The sequence below is a fragment of the Gigantopelta aegis genome, chromosome 8 (genome assembly GCF_016097555.1).
Source record: "Gigantopelta aegis isolate Gae_Host chromosome 8, Gae_host_genome, whole genome shotgun sequence".
NCBI lineage: Eukaryota > Metazoa > Mollusca > Gastropoda > Neomphalida > Peltospiridae > Gigantopelta > Gigantopelta aegis.
Window position 1 is genome coordinate 78,932,639 of NC_054706.1, and position 27,932 is coordinate 78,960,570.

Below are 27,932 nucleotides of genomic sequence, written 5' to 3' on the forward strand. Positions count from 1 at the left end.
CGACCGTGTCAATGAACTCTGAGGCATTACATCACGAGACAAATGAAAGAAACAAAATAGCAAAAGTAACCAACAAGAAGTATACCCGGTACCCTAAAAACAGGCACTGAAAAGTAATATCATCAAAATCATAAAAATTATGTGTAATTGCATCATGTTAATAATTATGTGATATATAATACAGATAGGAAGATTGCTAGGAATCACAGCTTGCCGATGAATTCCAGTAACTGAACTACACGTATAATTCCTCTTCAGTAGGGATGGGGCGGAGGGGCGCCAGGGTAATCTGAAACACAAACAGCATCAGAAATTAGTTACCAGAGTAAAGAGCAAGCCAACTTTTTAAACAACTCATCACCAGCAACACACTACCGGCCTCGGTGGTGTCGTAGTTAAGCCATCAGACATAAGGCTGGTAGGTACTGGGTTCGCAGCCTGGTACCGGCTCCCACCCAGAGCAAGTTTAATGACTCATTGGGTACGGCACCGACTTCTCTCACACTAACCACTAACAACTAACCCACTGTCCTGAACAGACAGCCCTAGAAAGCTGAAGAATGTGCCCAGGACAGCATGCTTGAACCTTAATTGGATATAAGCACGGAAATACGTAACAAAAACTAACGAACAAGTGAATGATCAACACACTGTTTGTTATAACCCAACCAACTCATAAACCATCTTGAAAGAATTCCATGAGCCCCATTCCATGAAGTAATATTAGCACTAAGATCACGTTGACTGCATAGCTATTTTATGTACTTAAGGTAATATTAACGTTAAGATCGCTTCGTGGAACGGGGCCCTGGTCATAACAGATTGAGTGACTGGTCCTCACACACCAAATACATTGACTCCAAGAGGTAAATGGCTTTAATCAGTAATCAGTAAGGAAGTTTTGATAAGCCTACTTTATGTAAAAAGTGGTGCGGATTCCAAAAATAGCAGTCTTATTCACCCTACTTAAGATACAATTGCCATTTTGACAATTTTTTGGCCAAATATATATATATATATATATATATATTATATGATTGGTCTGACGTTACCACATGTCTAATAAGCCTCTGAATATTTTATAGTTATATTTTGTTGTCTAGAGCTCTCATCAATGTAGCCACTTTTTGGCTACATTTGGCCCATGCATGGCCCAAAATGGTTATTTGCCTTCAGGGCTCACGTGAGGTCAAAATCATAGATCGAAGTCACTTCTCTTTGAAGCTTTAGAGAGGGTGAAGTTTTTAACAGCAGGGAGACTTGAATTTTTAATCCAAAAAATAAAATAGGCAAAAATAAGTTATCTTAATACAGGTGCAACTTTTACAATCTGTATTTTATTTTATTTTATTTTAATTTTTATTTATTTATTATTATTTTTTTATATTTTTTTTTACCATCTGTACTGCTAATTGATGGATATGTGCTCTATAGTTGTTGTTTTTTAAAAATTAAATCACCGTTCCACATGTCACCTTCTTTAGAAATAATTAAATGTAACTGAATAGCACTAATTTAACCATTTAGAATTCATTCTCTCACAAGTTTGTCTTCTCATTTCATTTAATAACTATTCCATGCAGAGTATTAATCTATTAAGAGTATTAATCAGTAGATTAATCTACGGCAGTTAAGCTTAGATTATCCAGAGGCAATCAAATGCGTTCCAGAGTCAGTTTCTTAATTGATATACTGTGGAGTTGTCAGACTGAATGGGTACTAGCATCCGTGAAGGTCTGAAAATTGCTTATTTGCTGCTGCACCTTGTCACTGTTGTTTAATATAAAAAAAAATGTTTTAGAATTTATGGTGGTCGCTTAACACAGGCACTTTAGTGACTTGGAGATCCAGTTTAGGTGGCCACTGGGTGTGTAGGACAGGTTACAGACTTGGACATCCAGTTTAGGTGGCCACTGGGTGTGTAGGACAGGTTACCGTTTATTATGAGTGCATATACATTAAAACTCCACTAGGACAGGTTTGCTTGTATTATTTTATAATTTCAACATCTGTTTTGTATGTTGAATTTATTCATTATGACAAAGGGTACGTAAAACTAGTTAATTACACCCCGCTTTTTTTTTCAAGTTGAGGTCTGCTGCTACAAATGAATTTTTTTTTCCAATGTATTTTCCAGTGGAGCATGACCCAAACTCCCTAAAAAAATCATTCGCCATGGTCTAGATCCCCACCCATGTACAATTTTCAACACATTCGCCTGACAATATACTTCAACAGTCAGAGTGCCAGACACGGGTGTTGTCTGAGCTAGACAGTTTACCGGTATCTTTAAGCCTGTTGCATGATTTTGTGGTGCCAGTCTCTCTTCAAACGCTCAGACACTTCACACTTAATTATTATCTATGAATAGGTGTTCCTCAAGTTTGTCACCATTCATCCGTGATGTGTACATTGCAAGTGATGGCTATTTTTAAAAAGGCGACACAGATTTCGCCTTACGGTGACTGGCACAGTGAAGTCAGGCTGGTCAGAGCAAAGTTTGGCTCACTTTGCCCCGGTCGCGTGACCCCTGGCCATAGAGATATTAATTATATTGTACTAGATATGAATAGTATGTAAAAAATCATTCTAAAAATCTCATTTATAAAGCCAAATGCCAATGAAAATTACAATCTGACATTTTATGACTATCAGTGTTAAATCAGTCTTAAGTAGGGTCAATAAGACTGCTATTTTTGGAATCCGCACCACTTTTTACAATAAAGTGAAACCTTCCTTACCTAAAATTCTGATTAAAGCCATTTACCTCTTAGATTAATTATTGTGCTACATGCTGCATTATTGGGATTTCACACAAACAAAGTGTTCACGTTTGTGAAAATCTCCATTAGAAAAATCATTCTACCGCTTTCTGTACTGGTGGATTAATAGGTTACAATGAGCATTTATCATTATGTCACAACAAACTGTTTTACCACTTATACAACATTTAAAAGACATTACACTATATATATAAATAAACAGATACAAATACATACATACACACACACATGCACACAGGTCTACACAGACACACACAGGTCTACACACACACACACACACACTCTACACAGGTCTACAGAAACAAAGAAATGTTTTATTTAACGACGCACTCAACACATTTTATTTACGGTTATATGGCGTCAGACATATGGTTAAGGACCACACAGATTTTGAGAGGAAACCCGCTGTCACCACATAGGCTACTCTTTTACGACAGGCAGCAAGGGATCTTTTATTTGCGCTTCCCACAGGCAGGATTGCATAAACCATGGCCTTTGTTGAACCAGTTATGGATCACTGGTCGGTGCAAGTGGTTTACACCTACCCATTGAGCCTTGCGGAGCACTCACTCAGGGTTTGGAGTCGGTATCTAGATTAAAAACCCCATGCCTCGACTAGGATCCGAACCCAGTACCTACCGGCCTGTAGACCGATGGCCTGCCACGACGCCACCGAGGCCGGTACACAGGTCTACAGAGACACACACAGGTCTATACACACACACATACACACACACAGGTCTACAGAGACATCCATACAGACACACAGGTCTACAGAGACACCCATACTGACACACACTCACACACACACAGGTCTACAGACACCCATACAGACACCCATACAGACACCCACACATACACACACACATCAGCAATAGTTAATAAGACAAGTGTAGCTCAGTCAAACATAATTATTATAAACACAGTGAATGATAGGTGTTTAATATATCAGCTTAGTTAAGAAAACTTACTCGATGGATACCCGCCTTGTGGGGGTGGATACCCCCCTTGTGGTGGTGGATAGCCTCCTTGCTGTGGTGGGTATCCACCCTGTGGTGGTGGATAGGAACCAGGGGGTGGTGCTAAAAAACACATAATCAAGTTTGTGTATTATCAAAATCAAGATTAATAACATTTAGCAATGGAATTTATTTTCATCTTTCCAAAATTAATTTTCATCTTTCCACTGCCAAACTCCAAACTTGAAAAGAATTTGTATTATGACAAACAAAAATTTATATCACCTACCAGGGCCCAACAAATTTTCACGGACCATAACTCTGTGAAAAATAAATAAATCGTCATGAAAGTCAAACCTGATCTGTAACAGTACATGATAAAGGTAAAACCTAAATTTTAACTCAATATCTTGAAGTATTGTGAAAACAAAGTTAGAAAACCTATATGTGGGACAGAGAGACAGAAAGATGGAGACGAAACCTACGTTCCCCTCCAGTTGGACCGATACATCAAAGGCCGTGGTATGTTATCCTGTCTATATTTTTACAGCACTCGGTTAAAATGTTTACGAGATGTTCAGAAGGTTGTGCTGTATTCGCCACCCTTGAAGGAAACTGACTGGAACTAGAAATAGCCCAATGGGCCCACCAACGGGGATTGATCCCAGACCAACCGTGCATCGTGCGAGCATTTTACCACTGGGCTACGTCCCGCCCCCAGCATGAGATATGAGGACGGTTTCCGATGGAGTGTGAAAAATGAAGACCGACGACAGATTTTTCACACCATTATGGAAGTAAGATATAACACAACCATAAGCTAAATACCAGATGATATAATAATACAAAATTCTGTTTGTTGAAAATTACCTGTGATTATGGGAACATTTTAGAAGTTTTTATTTCATCTGCTAGATCCATGCATCTTTACATGGATTACAACTAATATAGTGGGTAGAATGATGGAAATACCTGGTGAAAAGGTTTCAGGCAAGCTCATTTTGCCCAAATATCACTATCTACCTGAACTTGAGGATTTGCCCCCCTGCCTCTCCTCCCCCCATCCCCACCCCTGTCTCATATTACACGTATAGTTACTTTCATAATATCAATCACACAAACATCACATATTAATCAGAAGTCGAATTTGGCAAAGATATTTAATATAGTAATAAATTCAAGAAGAAGATAATTTAAGAATTAGCCGTGTCAGAGAGACTGTCTGCTAAATTGTTTAGCTTAGCTTAGCAAATGACAGAGCATCAAATCTTATGTACACAAAAACACAATACTAGTGTTGTACTGTTTGGATTTCAAAAATGTACAGCAACTGTTCCAGCATTAAAAATGGGGGATTTCCCTAAAAATAGAGTTTTAATCCTTTGTATGAACAATAAAAGAATCAGTGGCGGATCCTGAAAATCCATTTAGAGGGCCACAAATGTTCCCGGTGGGATATCTCAGATTCCCCAATGTAAAAAAAATTAAATTAAAATATAACTGTTCCCAACATTTGGGGGGCATAAGCACCTGGGAACCCCTTACATGTAGTTCTACCACTGAGAATAATGTACTGCTTGGATGTAACAATATTCCTATGTAAAATGGAAATGTAATACAAAATATATACATACCCTGTCCAGGGGCAGTGAAGCCTTGATGGGGGTGCTGCCCTGCAGGGTACACTCCTCCATGTGGTGGTGCACCAGCTGGATAGCCACCAGGGGGTGGGGCATAGCTACCAGGGGGTGGAGCATATCCAGGCTGTGGGTAAGAAGGGTTTGGTGGGGCGGGGTAGCCGGCTCCCGGGGGATATGCCATGCCTCCACCATGTTTCCCATGTTTTCCATGTTTATCGTGTTTATCATGCTTCCCACCATATGCTAGGTTAGGGTCTGGAAACCCAGGAACATAACCTTGCTGAAAAATAGGGTTTTTATAATATATAATAGTTAATAAACATGCATTATGTATGTACTTTTTATATACTAAAAATCAAATTTAATAGTTAAAAAATTATAAAATACAACTTAGGACATCATGAGCATACCGAAATCAATGTGCTCTAGTGGTGTTGTTAAAAAACAAACTTTCATTAGGATACCATTTTGGCAATAATTAGGATGCTAAGCATCTAATCTTTAAACTATCTTTAATGCTTGACCAGGAAGTAATAGTGTTCATTACTGCAACAAGATACATTTCTTACTCTTTATATAATTTTTAAAATAAATACTTACAGGTCCAACACATCCTCGGTAATAGTGTCCCTAGAACAAACAAAAAAACCAGTTATTTTAAAATAAGAATACACATGTATATATATATATCAACTTTTAAGTTATTTTACATAAAACTTCTTTTCACAAGACAATATATATATATATATATATATATATAGGCTTGTGAAAAGAAGTTTTATGTAAAATAACTTAAAAGTTGATACATATTGTAGGCACCAAGTTTAATGGTTTAGATAAAATGTGTTATTAAGACATTTAGAACATTTTAAATATTCCTGAAAATTCTCAAACATTCATGTACTTGCAGAATCTTTTAAATTTAAGTGTGTACTTAAAACAATTTTTAACCATTTGTATATTTAAAGAATACATTATATGATACGTGCACATAGAGATTATTTTAAAATACAAAAGAATAAGAACAGATTGTGTATATTCTACTTACAGACTTCTTGGCTTTTTTCTTCAACTTCTTGAGGCGTTTCTTCTCTTTCTTGGGAAGGTGTTTCCACTCGTAATCGGACGAGTCAGAACTTGAACTGCTCTTCCCCATTATCTGATGTCAGCTACTAGAAGAAAATATTGACTATATATCAACAAAATATCCAACAAGAATACACTGATGGCCAAAGTTATAAATCCTGTTCTTATTAAACACAGATGTTCATGTAAATGTATGTAGAACTGTAAGACAGAAACAGGTTCTTAAAAGAATTGTAATTTGCATTACCAAGACAAACAGATTAGCACATTCAGCATTAGTCTTCTAAAACTGATATCTAAACCCACAACATAGCAGGGTGGGGGTACGTGGGAGTTGTTTTCTACCAGTAAATGGAATTATTTGGTTACAATTTTTTATAGGCATATTGCTGAAGGTATAAACTTTATGTTCCAAAGTAAAAATTAATAAATATTAATTGCGACTTTGACATAGCACCTTTAATGTAACCATGTATCATTGTTATGCAGTGTACATTCACCGATATGCCACAATCTTCTGTAACCAAAACATCATGAAATCCAGCACATGGAGAGTAGGGTTTTCATGACTAGGCTACTGAAGTACCCGGGCACAGGCCGAGTCTAGTGAGACTCGAGTCCATTCTCATTTAATAAAAAAAATAATGTTCGTCATTTTGCAATAAAATGGCATGATTTCACATCCATGTTCAGCACTGGAATTAAGATACATAATACATATAATGCTAGTTTACTTTATTCTTTAGTCTCATTGTCATCTAGTGTAACTGTAAGTGTCAGGTACTCGGGTCCGGGTCGAGTCTGACCTAAAAACAACCAGAAGTTTCTTTTGTTTAACGACTCCACTAGAGCACATTGATTAATTAATCATCAGCTATTGGATGTCAAACATTTGGTAATTCTGACTCATAGTCATCAGCAAGGGATCTTTTATATGCACTTTCCCACAGACAGGAAAGTACATCTACCACAGCATTTGACCAGTTGTGGTGCACAGGCTGAAATGAGAAGAAAAAAAAATCAGCTGAATAGATACACCGAGGTGGTTCAATCATGCGATGTAAGCACCTCAAGCGACCACTGAGCTAAATCCCGCCCCCAGTTTGACCTCATGTACTGAAGTCCACACACATCCTCAAAATTCAAAGTGACCCAAGAAATCTTTTTCTTCTTCAAATTACTAGTAATTCCTGTTACTCAACAGACTGAATTAAATCCCGCCCCGCTGTCAGTCTGAGATCGATCCCTGTTGGCAGGCCTATTGTGCTATTTCTCATCCTAGCCAGTGTACCACAACTATATCAAAGTTTGTGGTACATGTGTTAACCTCTCTGTGAGATGGTGCATATAAAAAGATCCCTTGCTACTAGCGGAAAAATGTTTGACCATCCAATAGCCTAGTCAGTGGAGGATCTAGAGCTGTAATGAGGGGGTGTCTGAAATTGCAAGGCACGAAGCGCCTGAGCCTCTAGGGGGGTCCGAGGGCATGCCCCCCCCCCCGTAAAATTTTCAAATATAAAGGATAAAAAACGCTATTTCCTCGCATCCGCGTAAAAGAAAATAAATAAATTGAAGGACGATTTTGGACAATTGCTAGGTGTTTGTTCATGTGTTAGAACGATTTTTATTTTTTAAATCTTTTAAAATTCATGAATAAGTCATTATTTTTTGGGCGCCCGCATGTGTCTTCAATGGATATAAAACCGTTCGCAGAAGGCTACGTTCATTTAATAAACTATTATATTATATGTTTCAATCATTTTGTAATTGTTCAGAGGAAAATCCGACAAAGGCAAATTACTTAATGTATTATTAACTCTAGTGTTTCGAGTTGGGTAGCATACGTCACTACGCTCACCGTATATAAATCACTGTACTGCTTGACGCAACTACCGGCCTCTGTGGTGTATACGATACAGACTACAGTCTAGTAGGAACAGTGTTCGAATCCCGCTCGTGGATTTCACTTTCTGACTCCAACCCAGAGTGAGTGCTCCGCCAGGCTCAATGGGTAAGTGCAACCGATTTTTAATTCAGGGAATGATGCTCTACATAAGCGAGTGCTCCACAAGGCTCAATTGGTAGGTGTAACCATTTACACTGACCAGGGTCCCACTACACTACTACGAATGGGAGAATGACTGCCAAATTTCACTGGAGGATGTCAATGAGCTGCATGCGGCGGGGATGTAGCCGAGCAAACTGATTGATGATTTCATCAATGTCCACCTCACAACCATAATGGATGTGCATCATAGCAAGCCCATTTATGCGATCCTCTATCATTGTGCTTCGCATGTATGTCTCAAGGCGACGAAGGGCACCGATTGTTCTCTCACATTCTGCACTGGTGACACCGAAAGTACAGACCAATTTTAAACAAGTGTGGATGTTGGGGAAAAATGCTCTATCTGCAGATTTAAGGGACGCCGCTGCATCTTTGGGAACAACACTGTCTGCTTCCGATTCCCAACGAGCCAGCCAGAAGTGAAGTTCTGCTTCCAAATTCTGTGGGATGGGGAGGTCGTGTGTATATTCGGCAGAAAACGCGTTAACATTATCAATTACTTCGGCCTTTGGTGAAACCTTGATTACAGCGGGGACAAGATGTAATGCATTTGTGATTAATAGCTGGGGAGCACCAAACCGGTCGTGCAGGCCCATTAACAGCTGACCGATTACTGGAATTGTTAGATTCAGTCTGTAGTACGACTCGATGTTATCAGCTGGTGTATTGGATCTATGCTGCTGCCGTCCACAATTACGAGGCCGTGCTGGTTCCGTTCTGTTTTGATGCTCATAAAAAATATTTTCCACAGAAATAAAGCTTAGGGGGTGTCTTCAGACCCTTCAGACCCATCCTAGATCCGTTGCTGCTTGTGGTAGTGTCATTAAACAAAACAAACTTTAAGGCCTGCACCTCCCCCACCCCCTCTTATCTTATAATAGTGAGGGTTCCCCTTTTAAACATGGCATCACCTGACTAAAAAAAACTTGCATCCACACCAAGGATTATGTTTATGATTAGAGTCTGCTTAGGGTTAGGGAAAAATATCCGTCCGGTCCCCCCTTCCCCAAACCCTAACCCCAGCCATAACCCCAGCCATAACCCCAACCCAACCCGAACCCTAACCCTCAACCCTAACTAAAAATAATAATGGAGGGGACTGGGCGGATATTATACCTAAAGATGAACTGACAAACAGTTTTGGTATTTGCCTAAAAATTTCGTAACATCTACCAATACTACCTGTTCAAGGAATGTGAGTCATAATATGCCGGCCTACACGATAAGCTTTCGTATCGACAAGTCCTAGATTAGTTCTAGATTAATCCCAGACATTTGAGCACCAATCTATTTTGACCCATACAACATAATGTATTATTGTATGGTCTAATTGTTTTACTAATAATTTATTGTTTAAAGTGTTTTGCTGTTGATCTTTAATAACATATAATAGAAATTTTGGTCTGTTTAAATAGCATTCATTAACCAATGTCTGCGGTCGAAACCGCTAGGGATGACATGGACCCGGTGCGGAAACATGATTCAACTGTTCGGGGTTTTTTTTCGTTGTAAACGCGAGAAATGAATAAGGGAGATAACACAACCCGGAAATACCTTTAAAGCAAATGGCGGTTTCCACGTAAGTGTTTTGGAACTGGAAAATAAAAAGATCGCGTGACACATGCTTTCAAATCCGGTTGTTGAGTATTACAAACAAAAGTACCTATTATGGTGAAAATCCTTAGTAACGGTGATATCGTTCCTGATGACGACCCTAGGGCGACGCGGTCAGCTTCAAAACGAAACGAAGGTGGAAACACTCAACCAAGACAGGTAGCTTATCCAACTCCCCAACATAATAAATAATAAAAACATTTCAGGATTCGAGATTAAAAAATTTGGGCAGTATTCAGTTGGATACTAACATTTCAAAAGCTGGTACATGTATCCCACCTGAGAATTTAGTATCCCACTTAAATGAAATTCATAAATAACATTGTAACAAACTTGGAGTGGACCACACTGTTAAATAATGAAGACTTTCATTGTTTCAGCAAAAAATAAAAACGTAGGATTAAAAAACCCAACAACATTATATGGTATCCCGGTGGGATACTGGGTTATTGAAATCTGGTAACCACGGCATATCGGGATACCGTTAATCTCGAACACTGCATTTGTTATGGATGATTTACCAATATCAAAATTTTCACCAGTGTACAAACTGTACGGTGAGGTTATTCACTCGTCACCCCCAGCCTCTCACGGCAAAGGCACAGACTGAGTCTGACAGAGTGAATAAGAATAATAATGTATAATTTGTGTAATAGTTACACCCATTATAATACTTGGACAGAGCAAAAAACATAATATATCGCCAACGTTCCTAACTTATATTTCAAACTCCGTTCAGTTTGTTTTTTCGTGCAAGGTTCACACAATCGACATCCAGTTTATGGTCTGCTTGCCGTTCATTTGTGCGTTTTTTCTTCACAATTGGAGAACATTTTCATTAACAATAAAGTTAATTCCTTAAATTTACAGATGTCTGGTCAGCTTGATTCGTAAAAATTAACTTAAAATTAAGATGAATTAACATTCGGTGCATGTCACATAACCTCACGCATGCAAGATTAACAAGGCAAAATCATTTAGTTTTTATGATTTTTAAACCCCATGTTGTTAGAATTTGTTTTCAATTATGATATTCAATCAAATTTTTGTGCCTCTACTGTAGTGAATAGTAGACATAATCCATTCATAACATTTTAAAATAATTTTGAGTGTATAAATTTTGTTGATTAAGAATCAATTTATTAGAAAATTGATATTTTACAAACTATGTTGGTATGAATGTAATGCCTATCAGGTGTCAGTGACGGGTGTTGGTAAAAAAACAAAAACAACAAGTAAAAGTGATTTAGAAATAATAAAAAACCCACCTATTTTTGTGTGCAGTTTAGAAAATAATCTAGTGAGAAATAAATAACTTGTAGTAAATTCCATAGTATGAAAAGGTGTTCCCTGTGAGAAGGACTATAGGAAAATAGTTTCAAATGCCTCAGCGTTGTAACTTTACTGACCAGTACAAACATTCTGTGTCCAATTCAGACTGCCAGTTGACCCAAATCATTTAACAAGGTCATTTCATCTTGAAAGTTAGGTCATTTATCCTCAGTGTTTTTAAAAATATATTTAAGAAAAACCCATAAGCATAAAGGAATTATATTAATTATAAATACCTGTATTAGCTAAAACATGTTAAAATGGGTGTGGTTGTGAGACTTAAAGAACATGTTTCCCTATGAGTCGGACACCTTGCATTAGAAAAATGATGAACAGAAAAAAGTTCAGTGTTATTACTAACAAATGATAGGTAGGGATTCCAATTTTTGGAGGTAAAGCATCTCTTTCCATCAAAATTATATTAAAAATATAAAGTATTATAATTTATTAGAGGAATCCATATAAAAATGAAAGTGAAATGACTCAGGACAAAAGAAAATAAGGGCTAACTGACTTGGGATGCAATCCATATTCCTCAGCAAGACCTCCTTACCCCTCCCCCCCCCCAACCCCCACCTTCCACTCTTCTAAAAACATCTGTAAAAAAATAATTTTCTAAGTGTAAAGAATAATTTGATTAGCATTTGTTTAAAAAGCATAATCCTCGGATTCTTGTCACTAGTATACAGTGCATACTCGTTGAAATGCTGACACTTGTAAATGACCTGTGAAGAAATTCAGGTTGGTGAGTTTAAAGGTTGCTGTTGAACTTGGATTACAATCTACTCTGGCTGAGTTGACGAGTTTGTGAACTATAAAAATTCTTGAACCAAATTAATAACAACATAGAGAAAATGATGTTATTTGGAATTCCGATAAGATTATACCCTGGCAGGCAGCATTTTGTTTATGTGTGCAGCGCATGTCTGTGACAGGTAGAAGTGCCAACTGCTGATCAAAAAAGAAAAAAGTACATACCGGTACATGAGCAAGTACTACAGTAGGTGAGTCCTAACTTAATTACTTTTCTTTATAAAAACTGGATGCATTGCATGCAACCACTGCTGACACTTTGTCAAATCACTTTATCAAATGTCATGTCATGTCATGTCATAGGGTTTACGTGCACATTCAGAACAAACTTTATCAAATCATAGATCTGTAGTTTTATACAGAGTAGACCCCCCCCCCCTAAAAAAACCATACCCCCTAAAAACATCCCCCATAAAGACACACATATTTATATTTAGACAGTATTTGAGTAATTTTATTATTTTTAAAAACCACTACAAAAAACAAGATGGTTCAGCTAAATATAATCACATATAAGATATATATACATGTAAAAAATCACATATAATATATATACATGTAAAAAATCACATATAATATATATACATGTAAAAGGAATGTAAAAATATAGGTTTATTGATTATACTACCAGAAAATGTTTAATTTAAAACTAAAATTGGGTCATGCATATGTTACATGCTCAAAACAGATTTTAATTGAAAAAAAATATGTAGATCTTAAAATAATGAAATGTTTTTCTTTGCTTTATAAATCAAACTAGAAGTAGCCATTCAGCAATTAAGTAACACTTGAGGGGGATGTTATGAATGCATTATGTTTCCACTCAAAATACATTTTAAAAGGGATTACAGGATTGGAGGCATGTAAACATGAGACCCATTTTCAGAGTACAGAATGATATTTGTGGCTTCAAAGTATCACTTCAGTAATAAGTAACTTTGAGAAGTTCTTTTTCTAACTAGAATTATAGCAAATTGACACTTTATCAAATTAAATACAGCATACATATTGACTTTATTTAATTTAATTTTTTCTGTAGTTTCAAATAACAAGTTTGAAAAGTTGTAATCTGTGTATTATTTTATTTCTATTTGTTGACTTCAGACATTTAAAATTTATTTTCAGGACCTGAAGAAATCAAGGCGTCTATATTGTCCTGCTGATTTAGAAAAGGCTTATAATGCAACTCAGTCAGGCATGTCCATTTGCAAGGCATCCAGGGAGTTCTCAGTTCCTGAAACAACGCTGAGAGACAGAACCAGAGGAACTGTACCCCTGAATGCAAACATAGGTCCAGAAAAACTATTTTCAGAAGAAGAGGAAGAAAAATTTGTGGAATATTTGAAACATGTAAAAGAAATTGGCTATGATTACACAAAGTCCAACATTCAGTGCTTGGCAGCAGATTTTGCAGTTTTCTGTGGCAAGAAAGAGAATAGTGATAGACCACTGAGTGATAGCTGGTTTTATGGCTTCATAAACAGGTGGCCCGACTTAAAACTTACAAAGACTCGGAAAAATTCATCAGTAGCAAAATGTGTTTCCAAGGATCTACTGAAGACATACTTCAAAGAGGAGGACACAATGCTAAGTACTTCTTCTCTGGAAGCTAAGGTCAAGAAATCAGTTGTACGGAAAACAAAGAAGTCTCGAGCAAAAATGAACTTGTTAAAAAGAAAAGCAACTAAAGACAGAAAACCACAAAAGAGGTTTACATCATTTCCTCTTGTTAATATATTATATAGAAAAAAGCTTGACCATAAATCAAAAGACAAAGAACAGAAATCTAAAGGCAAAGGGCTGAAATCTAAATGCAAAGAAAAGAAATCTACAATTGCCACAAACTCTGTTTCAGAGTCTATACCTTCCACTAAACTAAGAAGACTGTATTGTAAGACTCATTTAGAAAAGGCTTATAATGCAACTCAGGCGGGGATGTCCGTTTACATGGCATCAAGGCAGTTTTCAGTCCCTGAGTCAACACTGAGAGACAGAACCAGAGGGCGTGTATCCCTGCAGGCAAACATGGGTTCAGACAAACTTTTCTCTGATGAGGAGGAAGAAAAATTTGTGGAACATTTAAAACACATAAAGGAAATTGGCTATGATTACATGAAGGCCAACATACAGCGCTTGGCAGCAGATTTTGCCGTTTCTTGTGGCAAGAAAGAGAACAGCGATAGACCACTGAGTGATAGCTGGTTTTATAGTTTCATAAAGAGGTGGCCTGAATTACCACTGACAAAGCCTCAAAACATTTCATTCACAGCAAAGTGTGCAGTCAAGGAACTGACGAAGACATACTTTAAAGAAGAGGACACCATTCTAAGTGATACTTGTCAGGAAGGTAAAAAACAAGATGTTAACAAAACAAAGACTTCTCAAGCAGATGTCAACTTGTCAAATGGAAAAGCAACCAAAGACATACATGAAGACTCTACGATTGCTTCAGAGTCTGTACGTGCCACTAAATCAAGGAGACTATACTGTATTGCTGATTTAGAAAAGGCTTATAATGCAACTCAGGCTGGGATGTCTGTTTACAAGGCATCAAGACAGTTTTCAGTTCCAGAGTCAACACTGAGGGATAGAACCAGAGGAAATGTGCCACTTCAGGCAAACATAGGTCCAGAAAAACTATTTCCAGAAGAAGAGGAAGAAAAATTTGTGGAATATTTGAAACATGTAAAAGAAATTGGCTATGATTACACAAAGTCCAACATTCAGTGCTTGGCAGCAGATTTTGCAGTTTTCTGTGGCAAGAAGGAGAATAGTGATAGACCACTGAGTGATAGCTGGTTTTATGGCTTCATAAACAGGTGGCCCGACTTAAAACTTACAAAGTCTCGGAAAAATTCATCAGTTGCAAAATGTGTTTCCAAGGATCTACTGAAGACGTACTTCAAAGAACAGAACAGCATTTGTCAGGAAACTAGGTATCCAGACACTTAAAGCAAATATTGACTTAATAGAGAAAGAAAAAAAGATCAATCTAATTAAAATTAGCTCCACTATTACATGTGGATCTAACAGCATCCAGTTGGAGCTCATGTCCACCAATCAAAACCTTACTTGCAGAATCATGCCAGTGATTTGAAAATAATTTGAAAATATTCCGAATTATCCTGAGGGTATATGATATATTTCATGTGAATTACGAATGCCTTATTTAGACCAGTAGAACTAATTTTAATCGGATTGCTAACAACACTGCGTAGTCTCCAATGTCCAGGTAACATTTCGTCTGTAAATAATAATTAAAATATTGACTAATCACACTTCGCCTTTTATAACGTTATTTGGGAGCATACAAATTCTAAAAATATCGGGCGAGTCTATTTTAGTGGCCGCAGTACAGCGAACCATACCAATACGTACGGGATGGGTTATCAGTCTTCAGTTTTAAATTACAAATTATTTATTTTATAAAATAAAACATGTTTTAAGGCATTCATAATTCACACGAAACATATCGTATACCCTCAGGATAATTCGGAATATTTTCAAATTATTTTTAAATCACTGGCATGATTCTGCAAGTAAGGTTTTGATTGGTGGACATGAGCTCCAACTGGTTGCTGTTAGATCCACATGTAATAGTGGAGCTAATTTTAATTAGATTGAAAAAAGATAAAACACACCAGGAAATCATAAAAAGAGGTCAGTTCCACTTTTCCCTGCTGTCTGTATTTTAAAGATGAATCTTGACTTTATGCAACAGCCTGAAAGGAAAGAAAAAGGAGAAGTTAATACCAGAAAGTGTCTTGTAAAATCCATGTTTTGTAATTTCATGTGATCTTACATTCTGAATGAGAACTCTGTTTCATAGGAGAGCAGTCAAAATAACCTGTGTTTGAGTGTAACTTAAGGATGTTACTTATTTGTAACAAATTACATTGAGTTTCCAGCCAAAATAACCTGTGTTTGAGTGTAACTTAAGGATGTTACTTATTTGTAACAAATTACATTGAGTTTCCAGCCAAAATAACCTGTGTTTGAGTGTAACTTAAGGATGTTACTTATTTGTAACAAATTACATTGAGTTTCCAGCCAAAATAACCTGTGTTTGAGTGTAACTTAAGGATGTTACTTATTTGTAACAAATTACATTGAGTTTCCAGCCAAAATAACCTGTGTTTGAGTGTAAGGATGTTACTTATTTGTAACAAATTACATTGAGTTTCCAGCCAAAATAACCTTGTTTGAGTGTAACTTAAGGATGTTACTTATTTGTAACAAATTAAAAAGAGTTTTCCAGCCAAAATAACCTGTGTTTGAGTGTAACTTAAGGATGTTACTTATTTGTAACAAATTACATTGAGTTTCCAGCCAAAATAACCTTGTTTGAGTGTAAGAATGAAACAATTACAATGTTTTTCAGTCAGAATAAGCTTGTTTTCAAGTGTAAGGCTGTTTTTTAATTTGTAACATATTACAACTAGCTGAACTCCTCATGCAGTTGGTTAAAGCTGACAGGTCCTGGGTATGGCTGTTTGTTACAGCATGATACAATGTTATCCTTCCAATACAGATCATTGTGGGTCGTGACAGTAAACATTGTGTGAGTGGTGTTGTTAAACAGCTTTAACTTCTTATAATTTATAAACATTGGACTAAATGTAGTGTTTTTCCTAGCTTGTTTTAGCATGGTGCGGCACCATGTCTCAGCAACATGCTGCCCTGAGATTAAACAAGCCTTTTTCAATAATTAATTCTAAAATTGCCTTTATAAATCAGTGAGTAAAGTATTATTAAGGCAAAAAAAAAAAAAAAGAGTTGGTGATCGTCCCCGCCCGTACATGAAAAATGCACCCACCCCTGAATTTTTTATATTTTTTATTTTGTTAAAAATGCATCAAGATAGCAGCAATTCAACTTTCGTAAGCACCGTAACGGGTTAAACCATCACCAGGTCCATCTGGCGGCCAGTGAAGGAAATACATGCACATGCGTTGTTGGCTGCTACTCCCGCAAACAAAATGGTCTCCAGGGTTTTATAAAGTTTTTCACAGGGGAAAAAAAAAAAAAACCTCCCCCACCCCCTCTTTTTTTTTATTTGGCCTAATTAATAAAATATCCCTGTTATATAGTTTGTTATTCTTTTATTAAAGCAAGCACATTAATTACATTTACTTTTATTTCAATTAATTTTTTGTCTTTAAAAAAACCCCTGGGAATGGTGAAAATGCCCCAAAAGTGTTTAGTCTACCATGCTTTGTCAAATTTCTAGGAAAAACAATTTAAATGTATCTCTTAAAATTATCAGATTTCAAAACTAAAATCCCAAGAACAGAACAAACAGTTATGGGATTTCATTGATAGACAGTAAACATGTTTTTATTAGAGGTTTTGCAATAAGGACAACAGTGGTTCTTGAAATGAGATACCAGATTGATTTACATACATCACTGGCAAAAAGTAGTAGAACTTTGCATTTTAAGTCTGATTGGTGCTGCAAACATAGAGCTATCCCAACTGAAGCCACTGGCATGTTAAATTGAAGTATTTTGGGTGGATTTCGGTGATTTTAATTACATGCATGTAACCGGAGAGACATTTAAATTTAGATCACTGGTATACAAGGGCTTCCATGGAACAGCAAATCCTGTGAGCATCGACTTGGGAACAGAACTAGGTGTATTTATGTCACTGTGTTACATCAGACATATTGGACTGTGTACAGTATATTTTGTTATAGTTGTTACATTTGAATATAAAAAGTAACATATTTTGTACAAACATGGAAACACATGTATATTGTTTTGTTAAAATCCTTTATTAATTTCTTTCAGTGATTCCCAATGCTACACCCAGTTCTAACACATTCTGTTCTAATTTATTGTTGAAGACATTGCTTTTGATTGTTTACCATGTATGTTTATTGTACATATGTTACTATTTGTGAAAATATTTCTTTTTTCCCCCCGATTCAGAAACAATACATTATATTATATGCAACACTTGCAATTAAGAAAATGTCAATTGCCAAAAAAAAAAACATGCCTTGAGAGAACAGTATATTTTGTTATAGTTGTTACATTTGAATATAAAAAGTAACATATTTTGTACAAACATGGAAACACATGTATATTGTTTTGTTAAAATCCTTTATTAATTTCTTTCAGTGATTCCCAATGCTACACCCAGTTCTAACACATTCTGTTCTAATTTATTGTTGAAGACATTGCTTTTGATTGTTTACCATGTATGTTTATTGTACATATGTTACTATTTGTGAAAATATTTCTTTTTTCCCCCCGATTCAGAAACAATACATTATATTATATGCAACACTTGCAATTAAGAAAATGTCAATTGCCAAAAAAAAAAACATGCCTTGAGAGAAAAATCAAATAGTTCACATAAAAAAAGGTGCATGGAGAATTAAAAACTCCACGGCACTGCCAATTTCCGTGGTCCATTTTAGGGGTTGATATGTTACTCTTTGGTGTGGAATAATACACTGAACACTAAAAAAAATGCACCGGTCATGTTAAGTAGTTGTAAAACGGACATGAGTTATACATTTAACTGGTGTTATTTAACTGGCTGTATTCTGGTAAGCAGTAAATAACCACACAATTGTAAACCGGGGTTAGGGTTATTGTCTGTTTAATAGAAATCTCACGCATGTGATAACAATAACAAATGAAAAACGACTGGTGCATCTTCTTTGGAGTTCAGTGTATATTAAAGAGTAAAATACAATGTGTGTTCTGCATTTTTTTTTCCTTATTAAAAAAATAGTAATATGTACCCAAAGAGTAAAAGATATCTGTACTGTAACTAGATTATTTTGCTAAAAAGTAAAATGCAATGTATGTTCTGCATTTTTTCCTCGTCAAGAAAAAGCAATATTTCTCCTAATGGTTAAAGATATCTGATAAGGATACAGATATCTTTAACTATTTGGAGAAATATTGCTTTCTTTAATACAGAACCAATACCATACATTATATAAATGACTATTTGGTCTGAAACAATAATACAGTACATATGTGAAAGTGTGTATAGTTTCAAAGTTTAGTTTGTGTTAAAAATTGATAATATATTTGTTTACAGAATATACTAAAGTTGACAGTATTGGATGTTTTAACTTTATAGTTGAATTTCAAGTTTTAAAATGAACAGTTTTAATAAAATATTGTCTTCTATAGAAGGTGTGGAAGTTTGAATTTATACCTAACTAGTTTTAAAATGGTACACTACACAGTATAGCTTTGTGGTAGAGTGATCCCTTGAGACGTGATGGGTTATAACAGTTTCTTATTTATGATGTAATTCGGTGGTGTTGATGAACACGACTTCTTGGCATGTACAAGTGTAAAATTAATACAAAATTAGAAGGCCTGGGACCCTTGTGCCCCAACCAAATCCTCACCAGCATTGGACTGATCTTCCCCACTGGACACAGTATCTTCCATGTCTCAACTAATGATGTATCAAAGAACTGGGTATGTACTGCCTTGTATGAAGAAATGCATATAAAATGTTTGCTAATTGGTAGGAGTACATGTATGTATGTAACTTGTGCAGGGAAGCAGCTTTCTCATTCTCATTTGGTAGACCAAAGAAAGAAGTGCTTGTTTAACCAAACCTTAGCACATTTATAACAGCAATTTTGGCGGGTGGGGGAGATAGAGAAGTAGGTAGGTAGGCAGGTAGGTAGCGAGAGTGAGAGTGAGAGTGAGTGAGAGTGAGAGTGAGAGTGAGAGTGAGAGTGAGAGTGAGAGTGAGAGTGAGAGTGAGAGTGAGAGTGAGAGTGAGAGTGAGAGTGAGAGTGAGAGAGAGAGCTAGCTAGCTCTTTTATATGTCCAGACAGGATGGTCCATAATCTAATCTTAACTAAATCAAATGGGATGTTGTTTGGCATGGAGGGGGGTGGATGGCACCATTGATGGTGGTCAATCCTCTGACCTACACCTGTCACGTGATCTACTACATACAGAGATACATTCTCTCCCATATATATAGGGATACATTAACATAGGTGTACTTGTCCTCCCACAAGTAGACAACTGAGAATGTTTCAGTGCAAAAAACATGGAATGTTTTCTGTAGTCTGTTGCTTGAAGGAGGTTAAGAGCTAATAATTTGGTGAGTGAGCTAAAGTGGTAGGATAACAGGTCGTGATTGATTTCTGTAAAGTTGCTGTTTTATGCTAGGAGCTGTTCAACAATTACTTGGGTCTCACGGACAGGACTGCACATGAGCTTCAATAAAACATTGTGGAGCAGTGGTTGGGACATAAAAAGATCCACCTCAGGCAAGAGTATTGACTGAGCTATTGTAGATCTTGCTACTGCTAGATGTCTTAATATGCAATATATTAATCCACAGTCTTATTTAATGGTTACAGACTGAAGACGGTGCTTTTAAAATACTTCATTTGTAGACTTTTCTTCTTTGTTTTTTTTAATTCACAGAACCTGTTTACATATTGTATCCATCACAACCACTGCAGACTATTAATTATCAATCCGTTTCATTACTCAATGAACATACTTTGTTTTACAGGGATTTATTCGGCACGAGGACCATGCAAATGAAGAGATGGTTGGCCAGGTTTCTATATTTGACTCTCTGAACCAGAGACTGCTGGATGCGGGCGTGCCCCGCTGGAATGCTGGGCCGTATCTCATTGAACCGATCGTATCTCTCGGCTTCCTGCTGGCAGGTCTCCTCCTCGGACTCAAGGGACTGCTCTTCGGAGCCATCTTGTTTTTTGTTGTGAAATACAGCCAGGGAGCTAGAGGCCCGGCACCGTATGGTGGTAACAATCGTGGTGCACGGCCGGCTGGTGGTGGCGGTGGTGGTGGAGGAGGATACACCCTTGGTCGATCGTGATAAATACATACAAGTGTGGATTATGTTTCAGACTAACGTAATAATTTGCATAAGTGCCAGATTCTGTCATCCCCCTCCCCCCAATATTAAAATTTATGGATTAGCCCCTCCAGTTAAAAGGCAAATTACTTTATAGTCTGCCTACAGTAACTTTTGCAACAAATAAATAATTAAACACAGTAAATTGGCCCTTCAACCAACAGCAATAATTTTGCCCAGCAGCAAAAAAATATGCCTACCATTGGTATAGTCTGTGTGAAAAGGTAACCGATGAATTGATTTGTAACTCTATAATGAATAATGTTAAAATTCATATAAAAATATATAATTAAGCAAGTTTTAAACCCATGCCAACTCAAATTTAAAAATTTGAAAAAAGATTAAATGTAAATAAAAAGTTTCTTTACAAAATATCAAATTGCATAGACTAAATGTTATTTTACAGTGCAGGCATGAAGAACTGATGGAACAGCCAACGTAGAAAACGAATGGTTCTACCTTTAGTCTCGGTGTGCTGCATTATCGATTGTTTTCACCCCTGTATTAAAAATGAGATTAATCTATATAATTTGATGGTAATTTGTTAAGAAACTTTTTTATTTAAACAGAATTTTTTAGTTAACTTTGTTTTTGAGTTGGTATGAGTTTAAAACTCAGTAATATATTTTAATATAAGATTTAACATCATTCATTATAGAATAATATGCCAATTCATCGGTTCCCTTTTGATGCAAATGGACTATAATTCATATCAGAGCAATTGGTGCTGTCATTAAGTTCTCAAGCCCTGTATTAACTCAAACTGGGTTTTACACTCGGTAATTTTGTAGGTATTGAACATATTAAGGGGTAAAATCCAGCTACCACAGGAATTCTGGGACAACACATTGGATATACAGGTGTTGATATCTTAAGACTGAAAATGGAATATTTATTTTTACTTGTCATAAGGGATGTATTAGTGGAACAGATGTTGAGAGATGATGAAGTAAGAAACGTCCCTTTAACTGGTTCCTTGGTATAACGGTAAATAATAAACCATCACTGTGAACTGAAGAAGGAAACGTGTGTACATGTCTTATTGTAATGACCGGAGGCGTATCTAGGGTGGGGCAGGGACCTGGCCTGCCCCCCCCCCCCCTAAATTTTGCGAGTTCTAATTTTATTATATATTAATTTTCATTTGTTTACAATCCCCTCCAAACTTAACAAAGAGTGTTGCTCAGATTTGTTTTTCTTTATTGAAAAAGAACACAAGTTAGAGTAAGTGGGTCTACCTTGTTACTTTTGTAAATCGATGATTTCTGGTTATAGGCAGAGTACGAGGTGCGATCAAAAAGTTCCGAGACTGTTCCTGTTGCAAACAAATGGAATGAATTAAACATTAACGACACCCCAGCAAAAAAAAATACATCGGCTATTGGTTGTCAGACGAACAGAGCGCGACATGGCCAAGCAGGAGCGAGCAGTGACTTTTGTTATTCACTATGCCACGTGACGTCGCACGTTCAACATTGGGATCTGTGTTACACGCATTTTTGTGTGAAACTCAGGGAAATCAGCAACGGAGACCCTCGAAATGCTTAAGCAAGCCTAGGGCAACGAAGCAATGAGTCAGACGAGGTATTTTGAGTGGCATTCTCGCTTTAAGAGGAGCAGAACTTCACTGGAGGATGACGAGAGGTCAGGGCGACCCTCTACGAGCAAAACCCCCTAAAATGTCAAAGAAATAGAATGAATTGTGCATCAGGATCGTTGGATCACCATCAAGGAAGTTGCTGACATCGTCAACGTGTCATTTTGAACAGTTCACGCAATCCTCACATCCAATTTGAACATGCGATGGCAATTGGGTGCTCTATCATGACAATGCAGCCCCTCACAGAGAGTTGAAAACACTCTAGTTTTTCGCCCGGACCAACATGATCGTCACATCTCACCCCCACTACTCGCCGGATTTGGCTCCCTGCGACTTCTTTCTCTTCCCCAAGATGAAGTTCAATCTGAAGGGTGGCTGTTTTGACACCGTGGAGGCGATCCAGCGCGAATCGTAGATGGTTCTTGACTCGCTTAAAGAACATGACTTCCAAGGGGCATTCCAAGCATGGCAGAAGCGCTGAGGGCAGTGAATCGCTGCACAAGGTGACTACTTCACACCATTTGATCGCACCTTGTATATGTCACGTTATGTTTGTACATCTTTATGTATGCATCATGACAGACATTTAAAGTAACAGACCCTAGTTTTTAAACACTACAACATATTTGTTACTATTAGAGCCATTTTTGATAACTCAAATCAAACATTTCTTAGATCTTGTTGTTTAGATTATCCATTTCCGTATATCCTAAGCATTTCTGGTCTTTTTGGTGTTTCTAATACCACGTAATGTATTTTTCATATTTTTACTTTTCTGATAAGTAACAGTTATGAAGATAAGCTCTAGTCTAAGTATTTCCCTGTTTTAGCATCACAGACTCACTTCACTGTATTGTAAAAACTTTATCCAAATGTGTTACAGGTGTGTACATTAACCAAACTTGGTGTCCATTTTCATGGTTTGAAACTAGGGTCCACACCACACATAGCAATCTGTGTGATGTTTACTCTACAATAAGACATGCAATGATTTTGAGGATCATGAACAATGATGCATTCCGCATTCTGTAAAAACAAGTCTTGTATTACTTGTCTTGGAATTCTTTATTTATTTCAATCAGATGTGTTTGAATAATAAATATCTTTGTTAATATGTTATACAGTTTTGTTTACTGCAATTTAAAAACCAAACATTTCGACTATGAGTGTTTTAATATGAATACCCATCACTGAAAGTGAAATGAGAGATTCAACTTTTTCCATTCACCCAACAGCTCTGATACAACAAAATCTTTTGAATCAGCGGTATTGTATGGGTAAGCTCCCTCCTCCAAATGTAAGGAATGCTACATTGCTATTTTATAACATCACAGCACACTTTACATTATCATTCTTTGGTGTCTAGTTATAATTTGAACAGCTGAGAGAAAGAACTGCTGTCATGTACACTACTCTTACAAGTCCACAACAAGGGGTCTTTTATATGCATTTTCCAGACAGGATAGTACATACCACAACATTTGTGGAGCAATACTGATAAACCTCATTTTCTTTGTCCTTTCTGGGTGCTGTCATATTAAGATGGATTTGTCTAGACACCTAAGCATTTCAAATGCTTTGATCCAATCAACAACTTTTCTTCTTGTTGCATCATTAAGTGGAAGTGTTAACTTGTAGATTTATATATTCTACACCTTTTGCAGGATTTACTTTCCAGATAAAATTAATCATGATGCTTGATAAAACAACGGTATCACGTGACTCCCGATTTTCGTGTGATGACAAGCATGTGAACTGTGTGGTTGTGGGTCACCTCAACATCCGCGTCAAACGAAGAAAGTGGAACATGGACACACCTCAGTCCCCACTTCAACAACAAATCTTCAACAGATCGATCAGCACTGCAAAAAAATAAAACAACAAAATGTTAGTCATTGAACTGTAGTGAACTGTTACAAACAAGATGACAAAAACATTAAAGTTTGTTTTGTTTAACGACACCACTAGAGCACATCGATTTATTAATCGCTGGCTATTGAATGTCGGACATTTGGTAATTTTGACATATAGTCTTTGAGAGGAAACCCGCTACATTTTTCCATTAGTAGTAAGGGATCTTTTATATGCACCATCCCAGACTGGATATACAAGTCGTGGTGCACTGGTTGGAACGACAAATGTCCCAATAATTCAATCCCAGCCATCTGTGGTGAGCTATTACAAACAAGATGACAAGAAATGCACTGAATATACACACAAATTGGTTTTCGGGTGTGATATATAAAATGCCAATTTAAATATTTTTACCTACATTGATGATTTTTTTTCAAGGTAATTTAGTATAATATTTAAATTAATAATAAAATAATGTATACTAATAGATTTATGATAAAATACATAAATTATATTTTTTGACAGTAAATAATCATGATGAAATTCCAACACTACAAGTATCCTCTATTTTTTATTCAGGGGTGGGATCTAGATCAGTCTGAAAAGTGCTTGCGTTGTAGGATCAAACACCCCTGGCAGACATATTAGGTTTTCCCATCCCAACAAGTATTGTATATCAACTGCTGCATATAAAAGATTCTTGCTGTTAATTAAAACAAATTAGCAGGTTTCCTTTGAAGTCTAAAATTATCAAATATTGACATTCAATAGCCAATGATTCATTAATCATTGAGTCTACTCAGTAGTGGTATCATTAAACGAAGGAAATGTTTCATTTAACAACACACTCAAAACATTTTATTTACGGTTATATGTAGTCAGACATATGGTTAACGACCACACAGATATTGGGAGAGAAAACTGCTGTCACCACTTCATGGACTACTCTTTCAATTAGCAGCAAGGGATCTTTTATATGCACCATCCCACAGACAGGATAACACATACCACAGCCTTTGATACACCAGTCGTGGTGCACTGGCTGGAGCGAGAAATAGCTCAATGGGCCTACCTACAGGGATCGATCCCATACTGACCATGCATCAAGCGAACGCTTTACCACTAGGCTACGTCCCACCCCCAGGTATCATTAAACAGTCGTATTTAACGTTAAAGAGTTTTTGATTTAGAAAGACAAATTGTCATTACAGTTTTGAAATACCTTCTTTCCTGATAGGTGCTCCAAAACTCTGCATGTGGGCTTTTGTCCAGTAAAAAGCTGACGGTCACAATAATGTCTTCAAAATCTGAAAATAAAATACACGTGGTATAGCAGTAAATCCCACACAGTACAAATCTGCAAGCTGTATTACAAAGTAATCATGTATTACCTGTATAAAAAAACAAAAAGGAACAGAATATTGGTTTCCCGGTAATACAAATTAAACTATATGGCTATTTGGTGTCTCACATGTAATTTTTTTAAGAGAGAAAGGAATTCCACTCCCACCATATAGACTACATCCACTGAAAAGCAGCACAGTGAATAAAGAAATAAAATATAAAAAATAAGCATCGAGTTTCCTGCTTTCATTAATGACAACATCAAATGACAAATTACTGCAAATAACAACATGCTGATTTTAAGCTTAAAAGCAACTATCTGGAGTTTCCGATGGTTGTTAAGATGATGTCGACCAACAGACTTGTTAACTGTAAATAATAAAATTTCCATTACATTCATTACAACATAATGTTATCCCATTGGTTCAGACGTAGTAACAGGAGTTTTTTCATTTCTCGATGGACGTAAAAATTACGTCGGGGAACGTCATTTTATATGGGAAGTTGTCTTTTTGAGCGTTATTGTTTATGGACTAAAAATTATTCAAAATAAAGTATGAACGTTTAACATTATTATTGGTATGTTATAAATTTAATTATAACGATTGTTATTTCTCTGCCGATTCACAGTTTGATACCCCAATGAAAAAGGATGAATATAAAAGAAATAACAGACAATCCTTAATTACATGTTAAATATATTTTTCTTAATAAAATATTAGTGGTTGTTTGTTAAACATATTTCTGAATGTCCTATTTAATTCTTAATTATACCTTTTGTATCAAAGAAGCAATCTGATCCTAGAATAATGTCAAGTGGAGGCAACTCTAGCAATGTTGGAGTGAACTCTCCCCAAGTGAGACCAACAATGTTGACGTCTGCTAACCCGTTCATCTGACAGCTCTTACGACAGTTCTGTAAACAGTCTGGATATCGAGACGCGTCACTCAGTGTCACCTTCGCCCCACACTTCGCGGCCACAGTGCCAGGCAGCGAGGTCCCTGCACCCAGCTGAAATAAAACAATATTTTTGTTACATATGGCATTACATGTTCTTCATCCAAGTTGGCACAATGGAGGTGTGAGTGCCACAGATGGATAGCTCACAGCAGGATTATGGAGAGAGTCTTTGTGGGGATAACCCAGAATATTTTTAAATGGCACATGAAGATACAATTTCCTGGCATACGAGGGACAAACAGTGTAAAAAATAAAATATTGTTTATTTGAATGACACCTCAAGAGCACGTTGACTATTGGATGTAAAACATTTGGTAATTTTTACAGTTTTAGAGAGGAAACTCGCTACCTTTTTCCATTAGTAGCAATATAAGACCACAACCTTTGATATGCCAGTTGTGGGGCATTGGTTAGGATGGGAAGCCCAATGGGTCACTCAAGGAGGTTTCCAGAGAGAACAGCATGGTGCATTTGGAAGAGTTGTATGAATAATTAATCTTAACTGTACCAAGTCAAATATACAATGTGTGAAGAGTTAATGAACTACATTATCAAACAAAAGACAGTACATCATTCTTGACACAGACACATTTGAAACCTAACTGAGCAAACCTGGTTACCTCCAAAACATTCTTATTTCTAACAAAGCTCCGTTTATTCCAGATGTACTGGGCCAGTACTGGTGCTGAAGGCCAGATGTACATTCCATAAGCTGGATCAGTGACCTACAAAACATGAGAGAATCTTTATCACACTACAATCATAAGCTGTATTAGTGAGCTATAAAAATATGAGTTATTATCATATAATATCTTACATTTTCAGTGCAATCAAAGTATGTCATCTTTTTCAGATCACATACTTTAAGAATTTGATAACTTTGAAAATTAGATGTAAACTAGTCGAGGTCTCGGCACTAGGTTTATTAACATTTAAGCAAACGTACTTGGGCGACACTCCATGATTGACGTATGCATTCACAGTCATCAAAT

General features: G+C 36.6%; 3 protein-coding genes across 4 annotated transcripts; 1 reads left to right on the forward strand and 2 right to left on the reverse strand.

Moving 5' to 3' along the window:
• Positions 1-78: 78 nt before the first annotated feature.
• LOC121378653 (annexin A7-like) lies at positions 79-9,859 on the reverse strand. 2 transcript variants are annotated; one of them, XM_041506927.1, is made up of 6 exons: positions 9,719-9,859; positions 6,431-6,551; positions 5,983-6,012; positions 5,377-5,662; positions 3,755-3,865; positions 79-289 (listed from the first exon to the last, which is right to left on the reverse strand). In XM_041506927.1, the coding sequence occupies exons 2-6, from the start codon at positions 6,536-6,538 to the stop codon at positions 255-257; spliced, it is 570 nt and encodes a 189-aa protein (XP_041362861.1). In that variant the 5' UTR covers positions 6,539-6,551; positions 9,719-9,859; the 3' UTR covers positions 79-254. The 2 variants fall into 2 exon arrangements, with proteins under 2 accessions (XP_041362861.1, XP_041362859.1); XM_041506925.1 differs by having other exon boundaries at positions 6,431-6,554; positions 9,719-9,852.
• A 233-nt stretch (positions 9,860-10,092) lies between these two features.
• LOC121378655 (protein FAM241B-like) lies at positions 10,093-23,898 on the forward strand. Its single transcript, XM_041506929.1, has 2 exons — positions 10,093-10,309; positions 20,813-23,898. The coding sequence occupies exons 1-2, from the start codon at positions 10,205-10,207 to the stop codon at positions 21,140-21,142; spliced, it is 435 nt and encodes a 144-aa protein (XP_041362863.1). The 5' UTR covers positions 10,093-10,204; the 3' UTR covers positions 21,143-23,898.
• Positions 23,828-27,859, reverse strand: LOC121378654 (methyltransferase-like protein 23). The gene is made up of 4 exons (XM_041506928.1): positions 27,561-27,859; positions 26,754-26,991; positions 25,858-25,942; positions 23,828-24,643 (listed from the first exon to the last, which is right to left on the reverse strand). Exons 1-4 carry the CDS (start codon positions 27,642-27,644, stop codon positions 24,496-24,498), a joined length of 555 nt encoding a protein of 184 aa, XP_041362862.1. The 5' UTR covers positions 27,645-27,859; the 3' UTR covers positions 23,828-24,495.
• Positions 27,860-27,932: the final 73 nt, after the last annotated feature.